Raw genomic sequence first — 15,548 nt, 5'->3', positions numbered from 1 at the left:
TGTTTATAATGAAAGGATGAGAGAATTGGATGAGCGATTCAGGAGCGATGAGAGATTCTCAGTATAAGAAGGAGCCTTTATTGATAACATCACAAGTGAATTTGGAGTGAAATAGACATGAAAGGAAATTGGAATGAAAGGAGAATGTTTACATGGACTAGAAGAAACCACCACTTCCTCCTCCCCTACCTCTTCCTCCTCCTCCTCCTCCTCCTCCTCCTCCTCTTCCTCCCTCCCTCCTCCTCCTCCTCCTCCTCCTCCTCCTCCTCCTCGCCTTCTTCTACCTCCTCCTCCTCTTCTTCCTCCTCCTCCTTCCCCCTCCTCCTCTTCCTCTCTTCCTCTTCTTCTTCCTCCTCCTCCTTCTCCTTCCATGTCTAAATCAAAACTTAAACTGCCAAAATGAAGCCACCTTCTTGGCTTTGTCTTTGGCCAAAAATAAGTCATTATCGGCACTTGTTTCTGGTAGTAGCCAACATTCCAGAAGATGGGCTTGGTTCTGTGTCTCTCCACCTTCACACAGCGTGTTGTTATCCACTAAGAGCCTCCAATTGAGTTGATTGGTTTTACAGGCCCTCCAACTCTCAACCTATCCAGGTCCTCCAACAGGGGTGAAATCCTCCCATTTCATCCTGGTTCAGCTGAACCGATAGGGACGATTGTCATTCATTCTGTGAAGCGGTAGTTAAAAAATATCCACCCCCACCCCCACCACCCCGCGTTTTTAAAGCATTTTTTACTACCTATTCACCCAAACCAGAAGTTAAAAAAGGCTTTAAAAAGTGGTGGGGGGGGGGAAGGTTCCATGACAATCAGCTATGCCATGCGATCATGGGAACCTTTTTTTTTTTTTACTTTTTAATGCGTTTTTTACTACCTATTTACCCAAACCAGTAGTAAAAAAAATGCTTTAAAAAGTGGAGGAAAAAGTAAGTAAGATCTTTATTACGGTCAAAGACCAGCAATATACATTTGTCTTTACACTATATTAAAAATACTAACATTAAAATATAATTTAAAGTATTTACATTAAAAGTGGATAAGAACATTATGGTCCAAAGATTGTTAAAGGTATGTCCAGATAATTGGTACAAGATGGTACTATACTGTAGCCAATTTTTTTCTTACGGACATTGCAGCAGCACAGAACTTTGCCATTGCATACGTGGTAGCCGGGTTAGTGTCCTGGAGGAGAAAGCCTAGATAAACATTGTCTGCCCTCTCTGGCATCTCTCTAATAAGGGGAGAATATATGCAGTGTAATAGTACATGTGAATTATCTTCCACTTCCCACGATTGCAGGACACAGCTGAACCTTTTTTTCCCCACTTCTTAAAGCAATTTTTACTACTGGTTCGGGCGAATAGTAGTAAAAATGCTTTAAAAATTAAAAAAGTTGGCCATGCCCACCCAGTCACATGACACACACCACCACCAAGCCACGCCCAGACTACTGGTGGCAAAAAAAATGTACATTTCACCACTGTCCTCCAAGTAGTATAAGGGAAGTCGTATCCTTCAGCCGTATTCTCCTTTACGGTTATTTCTTGCTCGATGGTCTCCTTCCTCAATCTTTTGATTCAATTTTGTTCTTGAGTACCCTCAAGAATGCTTGTCCTTAGAAAAAGCTCTTTTTGGATCTACATCGGCAGGCTTGGGGCATCTATCCCAAGAAGAACGAAATATGAAAGAAATAAGAAATTATAAGAGTAAACAGAAGAAATAAAGGATGAAATTTAAATACTTGGAGAAACAACAATCTCGGATATGCTGGTTACCACTTGGAGGGCTAGACATGAGGAAATCTTTTAAAGAAATGTCTTGTTGAAGGCATAAGAGATAGAATAGCAGAGGTTGGAAGGGATCTTAGAGGTCTTCTGGTCCAAATCCCTGAAGAAAACCCTATACCATTTCAGATAAATGTCTGTACAGTCTCTTCTTAAAAACCTCTAGTGTTGAAGCACCCACAACTTCTGGAGGCAAGTCGCTAAACAAATAGCCTTAGGTTACGTCAATAAGTACTGTGTTTCCCCAGAAATAAGACCGGGTCATATTAATTAATCATATGGAGGCTAAAACATATGAAGAATGGTTGCAGGAACGGGGTATGTCTATTTAATCAAAAGAAGGACTAGGAGAGACATGATAGCAGTGTTCTGATACCTCAGGGGCTGCCGCAAAGAGGGAGTCAACGTATTCTCCAAAACACCTGAGGGCAGGACAAGAAGCAAGGGGTGGAAGCTAATCAAGGAGAGAAGCAACTTAGAACTGAGAGGAATTTTGTGACAGTTAGAACAATTAATGAGTGGAACAACTTTCCTCCAGAAGTTGTGAATGCTCCAACACTGAAGTTTTTTAAGAAGAGGTTGGATATTCATTTGTCTGAAGTGGTGTAAGTTTTCATGCCTAAGCAGGGTGTTTGACTAGAAGCCCTCCAAGGTCCCTTCCAACTCCGTTATTCTAATTCTAATTTTTGCTCCTAAAGACACATTGCCACTTATTTTCCAGTTAGGTCTTATTTGGGGGGAAATACAGTACTAAATGCGTCCATCTGGCTGACAATCTTAACTGAGGCTTATTTTGGGGAGTAGGGCTTATATTATGAGCATCCAGAATGCTGGAAAAATCATGCTAGGGCTTATTTTCCAGTTGGGTCTTATTTTCGGGGGAACATGGTAACCCCAATGCAATGCAAATAGGTGTCAAAGTTGCCGTGATATGAGATTTTTTATCTGACTAGGCTCAGCAATTCACTAGAGTGATAACTAACCACTATAATAAAGAATCACTGATTAGTTGGGAGAAAGACTGTGATGAACCGAGATGAAATATTAAAAGTGCAGAGACATCACCCAAAGGAAAGGTATGTATTGTCAACCTGGATTATCAGGAAGAAGAAGAAGAGAAGAAGAAGAAGAAGAAGAAGAAGAAGAAGAAGAAGAGGAGGAGGAGGAGGAGGAGGAGGGAGGAGGAGGAGGAGGAGGAGGAGGAGGAGGAGGAGGAGGAGGAGGAGGAGGAGGAGGAGGAGGAGGAGGATGAGGAGGAGGAGGAGGAGGAGGAGGAGGAGGAGAATAATTAATGCCTTTTAGCTCTGGTGCTGCAGACAATTGTTGAGAAGAGCTTAGCCTGCAAAAGGAACAAATAATTCAATACAAGCTGAAGTAAAATCTACTGGAAGTGCTAGTAATGAAGCTCAGCAGAAGCGCTAACAATGAAAAACGGACTGGATTTGAAGCTAATGTTTTTTGGGAGTGTAATGAACAGGCAAGAGTGACTGGAAACCTCCCTTATGCAGGGGGAGAAAAACCCCAAAGCCGATTATGAAAAGGCCAATAGAAAAAAAAAAGCAATAAACTATCATGGAGAACACAACCAGGAGCAGAATACACATAGTCCTCAATTTACGATCACGACTGAGCCCAAAACCTCTGTTGCTGAGTGGAAACATTTCTTAAGTGGGTTTTCTCCCATTTTACAACCTTCATTGCCACCGCTGTTAAGTGAATACCATAGCTGTTAAGTTAGTCAAATGGTTTGTTAAGTGAATCTGGCTTCCTCCATCGACTTTGCTTGTCAGGTGGACACAAAAGGGAATAGCATGACCCCGGAGACTCTGCAACCGTCATAAACGTGAGTCGGTTGCCGAGCATCTGAATTTTGATCAAATGACCACGGGGATGCGTCGATGGTTGTAAGTATGAAAAACGGCCATAAGTCACTTTATTCGGTGCCGTTGTAACCTCAGACGGTCACTAAATGTACTGTTGTAAGTCGAGGACTCCCGGTACTGCAAATGCTGGGGTTGGAAAGGGAAATAATGATGACACGGAAGTCATAAACCTGGAAAGGAAATTTGTGAAGTGGCAGGAGGAGAAAATCAGATGCGGTTTACTTACCGGGTAGCTGTGCAATTTGTTTAAGACGTGTGTAAAGGCTGCCTCTGTGCCTGGTCTTCTTCTCCTCCTCTACGAAGGAAGCAACTGAAGGGAAAAGACTCAACCGCCCTTTGCAAAGTGTGCCGGGGAAAGAATTTTTGGCAGAATTATGATTGGAACTACAGGCAGATGTTATGCTCTCGCTCTCTCTCTCCCCTCTTCCTCTTCCTCTCTCCCTCCCCCTCCCTCTCTCTCTTCCTCCTTCCCTCCCCCTCCCATTCCCACCTCTCCCTCCCTCCTTCCCTCTCCTCTGTTTCTCCCACTCTTCTCCCACTCTCTCCCACCCTCCTTCCTCCCCTCTCTTTTCCTCTCCCTCCCTCTCCTTCTCTCTCCCCCTCCTTCCTCCCCCTCCCTCTCCCTCTCTCTTCCACCCTCTTTCCCTCTCCCTCTCCCCCCTCCCATTCCCCTCTCTCTCCCACCCTCCTTCTCCCTCCCCTCTCTTTTTCTCTTCCTCCCCTCCCCTCTCTCCCCCCCTCCCCTCTCTTTTCCTCTTCCTCCCCTCCCCTCTCTCCACCTCCTCCCCTCCCCCTCTCTTTTCCTCTCCTTCCCCCTCCCCCACTCTCTCCCACCCCTCCTTCCTCCCCTCTGTTTCCTCTCCCTCCCTCTCCCACTCTCCCCCACCTTCCCTCCGCCTCCCTCCCTCCCCCCTCCCATTCACCTCTCTCTCCCACCCTCCTTACCCCTCCCTCTCTTTTCCTCCCCCTCCCACTCTCTCTCCCACCTTCCTTCCCTCCCTTTCTTTTCCCCTCCCTCTTCTTCCCTCCCTCCCTCTCCCCCTCTCTACCCCTCCTTCCCTCCCCCACCCTCTCCCTCTCTCTTCCACCCTCTTTCCCTCCTCCTCCATTCCCCTCTCTCTCCCACCCTCCTTCCCTCTCCTTCTCTTTTCTCTTCTTCCCCCTCCCTCTCTCTCCCCTCCCACTCTCTCACTCCCTCCTTCCCTCTCCCTCTTTTCCCTTCCCATTCTCCTGTTCACTCTCTCTGCCACCCTCATTCCCTCTCCCCTGTCTCCCCCTGCCTCCCTCCCTCCCACCTCCCCTTCCCCCTCTCACTTCCTCTCTCTCTCTTCCACTTTCCTTCCATCCCCCTCTTTCCCCTTCCCCCTCCCATTCACCCCCCCCCCGTGATGCAGCCCCTATAATTGCTCTTCCACAGATCTTTGAGAACCAGGCAAGTTTAAGTAGTTCTTAATAGTGTGCAAAGTATAAAACAAGCATTGGTGATATCTCCTTGGTTGCTTCATGTATTTATGGAGAATTTTTGGAGGAAGGCTTGCGTTGATGTTAGAAATGTTTTGGGTGGGCACATGAATATACCATGTGGTTGGCTAAGAAATCAAATAATTTTGCAGTGAATGTTAGGTAGCTTGTATCATGCAACAAGAGAACCTGTTTGTTCTAGTGGTTAAGGCACCAGGTTAGGAATAAGAATACCTGACTTTCGGTCTTCCTAAATCATCTTAAGAGCCACGGTAGCGCAGTGGTTAGAGTGCAGTACTGCAGGCTACTTCTGCTGATTGCCAGCTGCCTGCAATTTGGCAGTTCAAATCTCACCAGGCTCAAGGTTGACTCAGCCTTCCATCCTTCCGAGGTGGATACAACAAGGACCCAGACTCTTGGGGGCAATTGCTGACTCTGTAAACCGCTTAGAGAGGGCTGTAAAGTACTGTGAAGCGGTATGTAAGTTTAAATGCTATTGCTAATTTGCTATCTTGATCTTGGTCAGTCACTCACTCTCAGTAATACAAAAGCAGCTGTCCCACACCAAATTATATGAACTTCTCTGTCTCTGTCTGTCTCTGTCTCTCTCTGTCTCTTTCTCTCTCTCTGTCTCTTTCTCTGTTTATTGGATTTATATGCTGCCCTTCTCCCAAAGGAGTGTGTGTGTGTGTGTGTGTGTGTTGCCATATATAAAACCTATCATCCATGGATCTTTTCTTATTGACTATCCATAAATCATAATAAGAACGATTCTCTCCATGATCATGCTTAGCTTTCTAGATCAGCCAAAGTTGATTTTGCAGTTATGAATTTTCTGAAAAGGAGACCTTGTCATCATCCTTCACTCTATAGAGATGTTGGCTTCAGTTCCCAGAGGGCCAGTTCTGCTTGTGGGAAATTATGGATTCAGCTGGAAATTGTGACTAGAAGATGCAAGGAAAAGCTAAAGCAGAACTGTCAAAATTCTCCTGCTGGCTTTTCTTTTCTGAATGGTTTCACTCCTATTGATTCCATGGGGAAGTTCCTTCTGAACAAGACTCCTTTGGCCAACACTCTCAATCAATTCCAACAAAGGATTGACCTGAGTTGAATCATTTCTCATCAACCCGCTTGCTTTTCATCAGTTAGGACGATGCTTCATCGGCGCTGTGAAGGACGGGAGAAAAAGGAAGAGTCTCTGAACACAAAAGCGTCTCTAAGCATCTTATCTCTAGACGATGAACTCTGTGAGTGTTTTCTCTGCTCCACAGTGCAGAAGGAATCGCTGTGAGCAGTTGATAAATAATACATTTCCTTTGTTTTTGCAGGAATTCTGGAGGCCGAGGTGCAGTCCGATCAGCAGTGAGCAGTCTACATAGCAGATCTAATAGGTTCGTAAAATAGATGGTGTCTTCCTTTGTTTTCTGCTCAAAGGTTGCTGCTAATCTCTTTCATTGTGTCATTTTCTCCTTTTCAGTCTGTCTGGGGAGATGCTCTATTCACTTACTCTCTAGATCTGCTTCCTCCCCCCCCCCATGTTTCTGGGCAGTTTTCCGCGAAGAGGCTATGCAGTATATCCCTTTAGGTCATGTTTGGTTAATTATGGTTTATGAATAAGTGGCAATTTGCTGACATACTAAGCCACAGTGGTTTTAGCAACCCATAAATAGCAGGTGAATCCAGCCATTAACTGGTTGAGAGTGTTGAAGACAAATAAACAGTTGGATCTTTCCTGGATCCAAATGCATCTCTGCCCTTTCTGGAGAAGGGAAGGGAGAGGAGGGAGGGGAGGGGAGAGGAGAAGTGTAGAATGAACAGTTAATAGAGTAGACTGAATAGGGCGTAGAGTAGAGTAGAGTAGAGTAGAGTAGAGTAGAGTAGAGTAGAGTAGAGTAGAGTACTTTAGAATGAATATAGAATAGAATAGAATAGAATAGAATAGAATAGAGTACAGTAGGGTACAGTAGAGTAGAGTAGAATGAATGGAGAGTAGAGTAGAGTAGAGTAGAGTAGAGTAGAGTAGAGTAGAGTAGAGTAGAGTAGAGTAGAGTAGAAATAAAAATTTTATTGTCACTTTAAAATGTACACTAATCAGCATACATTAAAGTGAAATTTAGCAATAGCAATAGCAGTTAGACTTATATACCGCTTCATAGGGCTTTCAGCCCTCTCTAAGCGGTTTACAGAGTCAGCATATCGCCCCCACACAATCTGGGTCCTCATTTCACCCACCTCGGAAGGATGGAAGGCTGAGTCAACCTTGAGCCGGTGAGATTTGAACCGCCGAACTGCAGAGAGCAGTTAGCTGAAGTGGCCTGCAGTACTGCACTCTACCCACTGTGCCACCTCAGCTCGGTTCCTTTCATTCAGCTCTCAAAAGATAACCATTATGCATATACCGGCATATACAGACATATATGACACAGAGAGACATCACAGTCTAATGTTCGAATGCATACATCTACATGGCAGAAAAAGAAAGCTTTCTACACCTGCGTGCGATTACCCATGCGAACTCTGCCCCCTTCAATTTAGCATCTGATTGGCTACAGGCAAGTTGTTCTCCACAACGAGAACAAACAACAGCATTTGTACCTTGCCTTATGTCTTCAGATTTCAGCTTCTTTGTTTATGTTACCAACATATGTGGGAGGTTTTTGAAGGCAGTTTAGTCTTGCAGGTTGGCATCGTGGCAATCTTATCAACACTGCAATGTGTTTGCATAGTATGTTCCCTTTTATTGTAATGAAAAAAGTGGGGAAGGGAAAGTCATGGGTTGAGTCATTGACCTGAAAAAGTGGCATTCGGTTACTGGTCAACAAATCAGCACAGTTCTCTAAGCTCAGCTGATCATATATGGAAGACTAGCAAGAGTTGGTGGCTGATGGTTTTTCCTAAGCTCTTCATTCATAGAGAGGTCAAAAGATTCATGCTTATAGCATTTTGAGGTTCAGATAGTCAGATCAGTCTGGATAAGGGGTCAGCAACCCACAGCTCTGGAGCCGCATGTGGCTCTTTCATCTCTCTGATGTGGCTCCCTGTTGCCTGGTCGGCACTACAATTTGGAGAGGACCTTCTGGTTGTGGGGGGAAGCATGGTGCGCCAGGAGGAGACTCTATAGCAAGGGGTGGGTTTTCTGGTTGGCTCCACAATTGATAGGGCTTTCAGTTTAGGACAGGTAGAAGAAAAAGGATGCCAATCTAGGAGGAGACTCTATGGTGGGGAACTGGACTTCCGGTCAGCTCCAAAATTGAATGTGGGGCTTCCAGTTAGGACCTTTGTGGCTCCCGGTGTTTTCTTTTCTGTGCGAAATGAGTCCAAATGACTCTTTGAGTGTTTAAGGTTGCCGACCTCTGGCCTGGATCATCCTCCAAGGCATTTCAAATTGAATTCAGATGACCTGAATTCAGACTTCAGAAGACCTGAATTCAGGAGAATTCAGAAGAATTCAGAAGAATTCAGAAGAATTCAGAAGAATTCAGAAGAATTCAGAAGAATTCAGAAGAATTCAGAAGAATTCAGAAGAATTCAGAAGAATTCAGAAGAACTGCTTATGTGGAAGGGATTCAGGTACCAACTGATGTGCTCTATGCATTATTGCTGACGTCTTTTGGTTTTTTGCATTGGATATTCTTTCCTAGCCTGTTGCTTCCCAGATTTGTTAGGATTGCAATTCCTGTGAAGAACAACACGGGCCAAAGTTGCAAATATGCAAGATGTCAGGTTGAGGAAGACAGGCATCATCCAATACATCATAGGATTGATTGTTTTGGCATGTTTAACCCAGTGGTGGGATTCAGCTAGTTCGCACCTATTTGGGAGAATCGGTTGTTAACTTCCTAAGCACTTTGGAGAACCGGTTGTTGGAAGAAATCTCATTTTGGTTTTTTCCCCCCACTTTACAGGGCTAATCCTGTAAGGAAGGCAGGAAGGAAACATTCTGGTGTTGTTTCTAGCCGAATCTTTATTGCCCTGCTTAGAGAAACTGCCTCTCCGGTTAACACTTGTTACATTATAACAGCTAAGGCAAAGCGCCCATCGATGTGACGTTGAGTTGGCCGCACCCACCCAGTCACATGACCACCAAGCCTCACCTACCCAGCTGATCATTAGGGCAGAGAACCGGTTGTTAAATTATTTGAATCCCACCACTGGTTCAACCAAAGAAGTGAATGGGTGAAGAAACCCCTGGAATAGATGGCATATAAGAAGCAAAATTTGAGAAGAAAAATGCAAAGTTTGAATTTAATTCCACACTTCCAAACTGACCAATAAACCCAAAGTTACCAATTTAAGGCAGATTTTTTTTTAAAAAAAAAACTCTCATAAAATGATCCATCTGCATAGATCCGTGAAAACAACTTTTCCAAATAGCATGAGGGAAAACTGCTTGCACACACGGTGCACATGGATTTGCAAACAAAATAAACCTCTCCAAGAAAATGATTACCAAATTGCAAGCAAATTATAGCATGTTTTGTGTTTTGTTCTGTTATAAATCAGCGTGATAAAGGAAACAAGACATGGAGATGAGAAACAGAGAAAACCTAAAGGGATTGGTTCCAAAAGAGTAAAAAATAGAGAGGAATCAAAACTGATGGAGTCACACCTCTCAAATGACTCTATCAAGAACCCATCAGGATGGTCTTTGTTTGACTGTCATCAAAAGAGAAATAGGAATGGGGAAATCCAGCCAATTTCTAACTGATAGCTTCAACTAGCTGACTTCTCAGGGATTGCAGGCTGGCTGGCATAGGAGAGCAATCAGAAGGATATTGGGACTACTATTAATACATCTCCCCCCTTCTATGTCTGTCTGTCTGTCTGTCTATCCATCCATCCATCCATCCATACAAATACAGACACAATCTATTCATCTATCTACATATCTATCATCTCTCTATTTCTCTCTCTCTCTCTCTCTCTCATCTATTCATTATCTATCTATCTATCTATCTATCTATCTATCTATCTATCTATCTATCTATCTATCATCTATCATCTATCTGTATCTATCTAACCCATTCATCCATCCATCTATCTTATTTCATTCTTCTTTGTTCTCCTTTTTCTCCCCAGAACGGAAGGGACAGTAAATGGGTCTTCATCTCCAGCTGTTGCTGAGCAAAGTAACAACAACATTAAGCACCCTGACAAGACAGTTCAATCCCAGTGGATACACAATCAGACGTTGTCACTGACCATCAGGTATGGGGAATGGCCCACAGGGACCAATGTTAGCCATGGTTGACAAAGGACAGACAAAGACCAAGGTGGATACTAGTTATGTGGTGGACAAGGAGTAGAATAACCAAGGATCAATTCATGGGGTGAGTTTGAGCCTTCCAAATGATAGAGGGGTTTCTAATCCCCCTTCTGTACAAATGACCCCATTGATTTTGATTCTTGATTTTTTTGGACCTCCGCCTCCTATCCCTGCTTCAGATATTTTGGGGCTCCCATTTCCAGAACTCCTCAGCGAAGGTGGCTCAATCTTGCCCCTGCTCTCAAAAAAGAAGATGGGATAGTCCTGAAAAAAAATATATATATATATATATATATATATATATATATATATATATATATATATATATATATATATATATATATATATATATATATATATATATATATATATATATATATATATATATATATATATATATATAGTGTGTGTGTGTGTGTGTGTGTGTGTGTGTGTGAGAGAGAGAGAGAGAGAGAGAGAGAGAGAGAGAGATACATACATACATATGTATGTAATCAGCTCAGTTGAGCTGATTCACCCAATCAGCTCAAACCGCCACTGGCAGTTAAAAGGAAGAAACAGCCGAGATCTCACATTGCTCCTGGAAGCACGAAGCCGAGCAAACAAGCCTGAAGATGACGAGTGAGACTTCGTCGAAACGTCGCTAAGACACTTCCAATTTTACGCTGGAGAAAACCCGAATAACCAAAGACCTACACACACACACACACACACACACACACACACACACACACACACACACACACACACACACACACACACACACACACACACACACATATATATATATATATATATATATATATATATATATACCATTCGCAAACCATTCGCAAGCACTAATTGATTACTTTCTTCTTTTGTTCCATTGTACAATTCTGTTTGGATAAGTTGGAATCCCTCAAACAATCGGATAGCTCCAGGCTAGAAAACCTTGTTGACAGAGCTGGGGAAATGATTTTTGCATGAAGTGCACATAGATTATGCATGCCAAGAAGTATTAGTATTAATGAAATGGCCTCTGAGTTGAGCTGAACGCTGGATGAATGCACATTCGTGTAGTTGGTCAGGAATGGAGGTCTAGCTTTCAATTTCTTGATTTTCTTTCTTTCTTTCTTTCTTTCTTTCTTTTTCTTTCTTTCTTTCTTTCTTTCTTTCTTTCTTTCTTCTTTTTTGGTTCCTTTCTCTTCCCCCAGTTTTCCTTAATAATCTGTTATCTGCGATAAGGTTACGGAAATCAATATTAGTATCATGCTTCTCCTTGTTGTTACAGGAGCAATTGTAATTTCAAAATTCCCGTAGCCATTTGCAAGATACAATTTCCCAGCCATCCCCAAAATGTTTGGCAATTTTTCAAAGTTGTTGAAGAAGAAGGGAGGTGGGAAATAACATCAAAAGTCAAGACTGTGTACAAAGTGAAGGAAAGAAGGAAAGAGAGAGATTTGAAAAGATAGGTAGTTGTTTTTCCAAGAGCCAAGGCAGTGATTAGGTGACCAAGCAATTGATTCTTTTGGATCCAGAGACTACGAATAAGTGGATAAAGGGATTTTATGTTTTATTATCAACTAAGCAAACATATTTTAAAGCCTAGGATTAAAAACATAAATACCAAGCAAGATGATTCCGAAATCTCCTATAAGCTGTTAAAGGTAAAGGTTCCCCTGCAGATGCATGTTCCTGACTCTAGGGGGCGGTGCTCATATCTGTTTCTAAGCCAAAGAGCCAGCAATCTCCTAAGACGTCTCTGTGGTCATGTGGCCGGCATGACTAAATGCTAAAGGCACACGGAACGCTGTTCCCTTCCCACCAAAGGTGGTTCCTATTTTTCTACTTGCATTTTTTACGGGCTATCGAACTGCTAGGTTGGCAGAAGCTGGGACAAGTAACGGGAGCTCACTCTGTTACGCGGCGCTTGGGATTTGAACCATTGAACTGCTGACATTTCTGATCAACAAGCTCAGTGTCTTAGCCACTAATCCTGTTAGGAGCTCCTTAATAATCACAGCAGGGATACTTCAAGGGTAGCCAGTTTCTACAGAATCCAATACTGGGTTGTATGTAGGAATTTCCGTCAAAAACAAAACAACCCTGCAGTTTTTAATCAAAATCTGGCCGTGTGACTTCATGGCCCCACTGTGGTCAGGAGATTGTTAGACTTGACCTTGTTTGGGTGGCCCATGACTTGGGGATGGGTGTTGAATGTCTTGAGACTTTCACAACCAGAGAAGCTTTGAAGCTACCTGATGATCCTCCCCTCCCCTGATTCACTAAACAAGAGTGGAAATAACCAAGCAGGCTTGCTCAAAATGAAATGTCAAGTTGTAAAGGATTTTTTTTAATATCAAGGAGAATTCCAAATATGTCACTAAATAACAATTGTTCTCCACACTGAGGACAATTTGAAATAACAATTGTCCTCCATACTGCCACTACAGTGGGTGGGTAGATGGAGGGAGGGAGAGGGAGGGAGAGAAGGGAAGGGAAGAGGGGAGGAGGGAGAGAGGGGAAGAGAGAAATGGAGGGAGGGAAGGAAGGATGGAAGGATGGAAGGAGAGGGAGAGGAAGGAAGGAGAAGAGTAATGAAGGAAAGAGGAAGGAAGGAGAGGAGAGGAGTAGGGAGGGAGGGAGAGAGCAAAGAAGGAAGGAAGGGAGAAAGGAATGGAGGGAAGGAGGGAGAGAGAGGAAGGAAGGAGAAGAGTAGGGAGGGAGAGAAAGAAGGGAGAAAAGGATGGAGGGAAGGAAGGGGGAGGGAGGGAAGGAGGGAGAGAGGGAAGGAGAGAAATGGAAGGAAGGAGGGAGGGATGGGGAGAGGAAGGAAGGAGAAAAGTAGTGAGGGAAAGAGGAAGGAAAGAGAGGAGTAGGGAGGGCGGAAGGAGAGGAGAGGAGTAGGGAGGGAGAGAAGGAATGGAGGGAGATAGGAAGGAAGGATGGGAGTAGGGAGGGAGAGAAGGAAGGGAGAAAGGAATGGAGGGAAGGAGGGAGAGAGGGAAGGAGAGAAATGGAAGGGAGGAAGGGAGGAAGGAAGGAGAGTAGGGATGGAGGGAGGAAAGGCTAGGCAGTACTCCTGAAAGCCTAATGGCTCTTTCTGTGTTCTTATCTTCCTCTTCTTCTAAAAGAAAACACATCCTGAAGTTTTTGGATGCGGAGAAAGACATCTCGGTGCTGAAGGGAACTCTGAAACCGGGAGACATCATCCACTACGTATTTGACAGGGACAGCACCATGAATGTTTCCCAAAATCTCTATGCCCTCTTACCAAGGACATCCCCGCTGAAGGGCAAGCACTATCGGACGTGTGCCATTGTGGGGAATTCAGGCATCCTGCTGAACAGCGGCTGCGGCAAGGAAATTGACGCCCACAGCTTTGTGATAAGGTAAGCCTCCTATGGAAAGGGCAAGAAGACTCCTTGGCTTCAGGCAGGGTAAGGCAGACCTTGGGTGGCAAAAAAGCAGGCTATCTTTTAGGAAAACTTCTTTATCTCCCTCTCTCCTCTCCCTCCTTCTCTTCTTCCCTCCTTTTCTCTTATGAATGTACCACCTAGCTAGGCTGCTTAATTCCAGGCTCATTCCTTATTTTTTAAAAAAAATAATTGGGAGCTTAAAGAAGCTGTTCTGACTGAGGCTTCCCAAGAGCATGAAGCAAACACCTTGTCCTCATTAAAACTCCTTTTATTAATTTGCTGTAAATTCTGCTCATTCACATCCAGCAAAGTCTTTGAACCTGGGCTGTACTGAATCCCAGTAAGGGTATGGCTAGCTGATGAGAGCTAAATAGCTTGAAATAGATCTATACTAGTCTCCCTTTATTTATTTATCAGCACAAATACAACACAAATGTAACAAAAGGCAACAGTAAAAATATTGGGTTTCTGTCTGGATGGTCTCTTGTGACGAGCCGATGGACAGAGAATGGAAGTAGTGAACTTCCTCCCATATTTGGGCATACCAGGGGTTGTGACTTTAAGTGTGTGTGTGTGTGTGTGTGTGTGTGTGTAAGGAAGTTTCTTATTTAAATGAATCCTGCTGAATCAATTATCTCTGTGCTTTATGGATTTGATTTTTGCAACAAATTCTGATAGAGTCTGGACAACTGAATGAAGCTGAATATTTAATGGCCGGCTGCCCTTCTTGTCGCCAATGCAGAGTTTTGTTCAGCAGATATATTCTCAGTGTGCCCAGAGAGGAGAAATATTTGTCGCTACCTAGGATCAAACTCACAGCCTCCTGATTGTGAGGCAAGTGCTCCACCTCTAGGCCACCACATCACTTGGAGGTGTAATAAGAATGCTATGGGAAATTGGGGAGTATGGACACTGACTGGAAACAGTGGTGCCAAATCTAGCCATCTTCCTGCCTTCAAGGACACTGGCCCTGGGAAAGGAATTTACCACAGTGCCAGAGGCACCAGGTTCCCAAAACATTGGAGCAAGACCTGATTGGACTATTCTCCCAGGGGGGAGGGTTTTGGACATTGGGGATTGCTTTCAATGTATGGTTTTCGTGTGGTTTTTCTTCAGAGTTTGCCTTGCTCGTACTGCACTCAGCATCTCTAATAAAGTCAGAAAGGTTGTGGACTACTGCTCTAGAGGATGTCTAGAATGAAATATGTAGTCTGTCCCTGAGGCTGTGTTCCTTTTTTTTGCTGTTTTCTTTTAGTATTTATAACTTTTATAATATGCTGACTCTGTAAACTGCTTAGAGAGGGCTGGAAAGCACTATGAAGTGGTATATAAGCCTAAGTGCTATTGCTATTTTATGTTTTATCCAAGTATAAAATAGAAAGGAAAATAAAAATAAGAAATTGGGAGAAAGAAAAAGAGAAAGGGGAATAAAATATGGGGTACAAGTAGAAAAAAAGAAAAAAGGATTGATCTCCGATTCTTTTTAGCACAGTAGAAGATAATATTACAGCCTCAACTTTTTTCTTTTACATGTTAGTATATATTAGCCGAGGAGACACTGTGGCTCGGTGGCTGCTGAGCTTGTTGATCAGAAATGTCGGCAGTTCGGCAGTTCAAATCCCTAGCGCCACATAATGGAGTGAGCTCCTGTTACTTGTCCCAGCTTCTGCCAACTTAGCAGTTGGAAAGCATGTAAAAATGCAAGTAGAAAATTAGGAACCACCTTTGGTGGGAAGATAATATTCCATGCGCC

At 43.5% G+C, this 15,548-nt stretch overlaps 1 protein-coding gene across 1 annotated transcript in view; it reads left to right on the top strand.

The window, feature by feature from the left end:
* The window catches only part of ST8SIA2 (ST8 alpha-N-acetyl-neuraminide alpha-2,8-sialyltransferase 2), a 35,672-nt gene that overhangs the window by 10,423 nt on the left and 9,701 nt on the right, over positions 1 to 15,548 (top strand). The window contains exons 2-4 of the mRNA XM_087704342.1: positions 6,457 to 6,519; positions 10,208 to 10,336; positions 13,511 to 13,768. Coding sequence (XP_087560468.1) covers positions 6,457 to 6,519; positions 10,208 to 10,336; positions 13,511 to 13,768 — 450 coding nt within the window. The remainder of the gene's footprint in view (positions 1 to 6,456; positions 6,520 to 10,207; positions 10,337 to 13,510; positions 13,769 to 15,548) is intronic.

The sequence above is a fragment of the Thamnophis sirtalis genome, unplaced genomic scaffold (genome assembly GCF_051295495.1).
Source record: "Thamnophis sirtalis isolate CommonGarterSnake01/CBP01778 unplaced genomic scaffold, rThaSir2_p1.2 scaffold_2, whole genome shotgun sequence".
Taxonomy (NCBI): Eukaryota; Metazoa; Chordata; class Lepidosauria; order Squamata; family Natricidae; genus Thamnophis; species Thamnophis sirtalis.
This window is presented reverse-complemented; position numbering and strand designations above follow the sequence as displayed.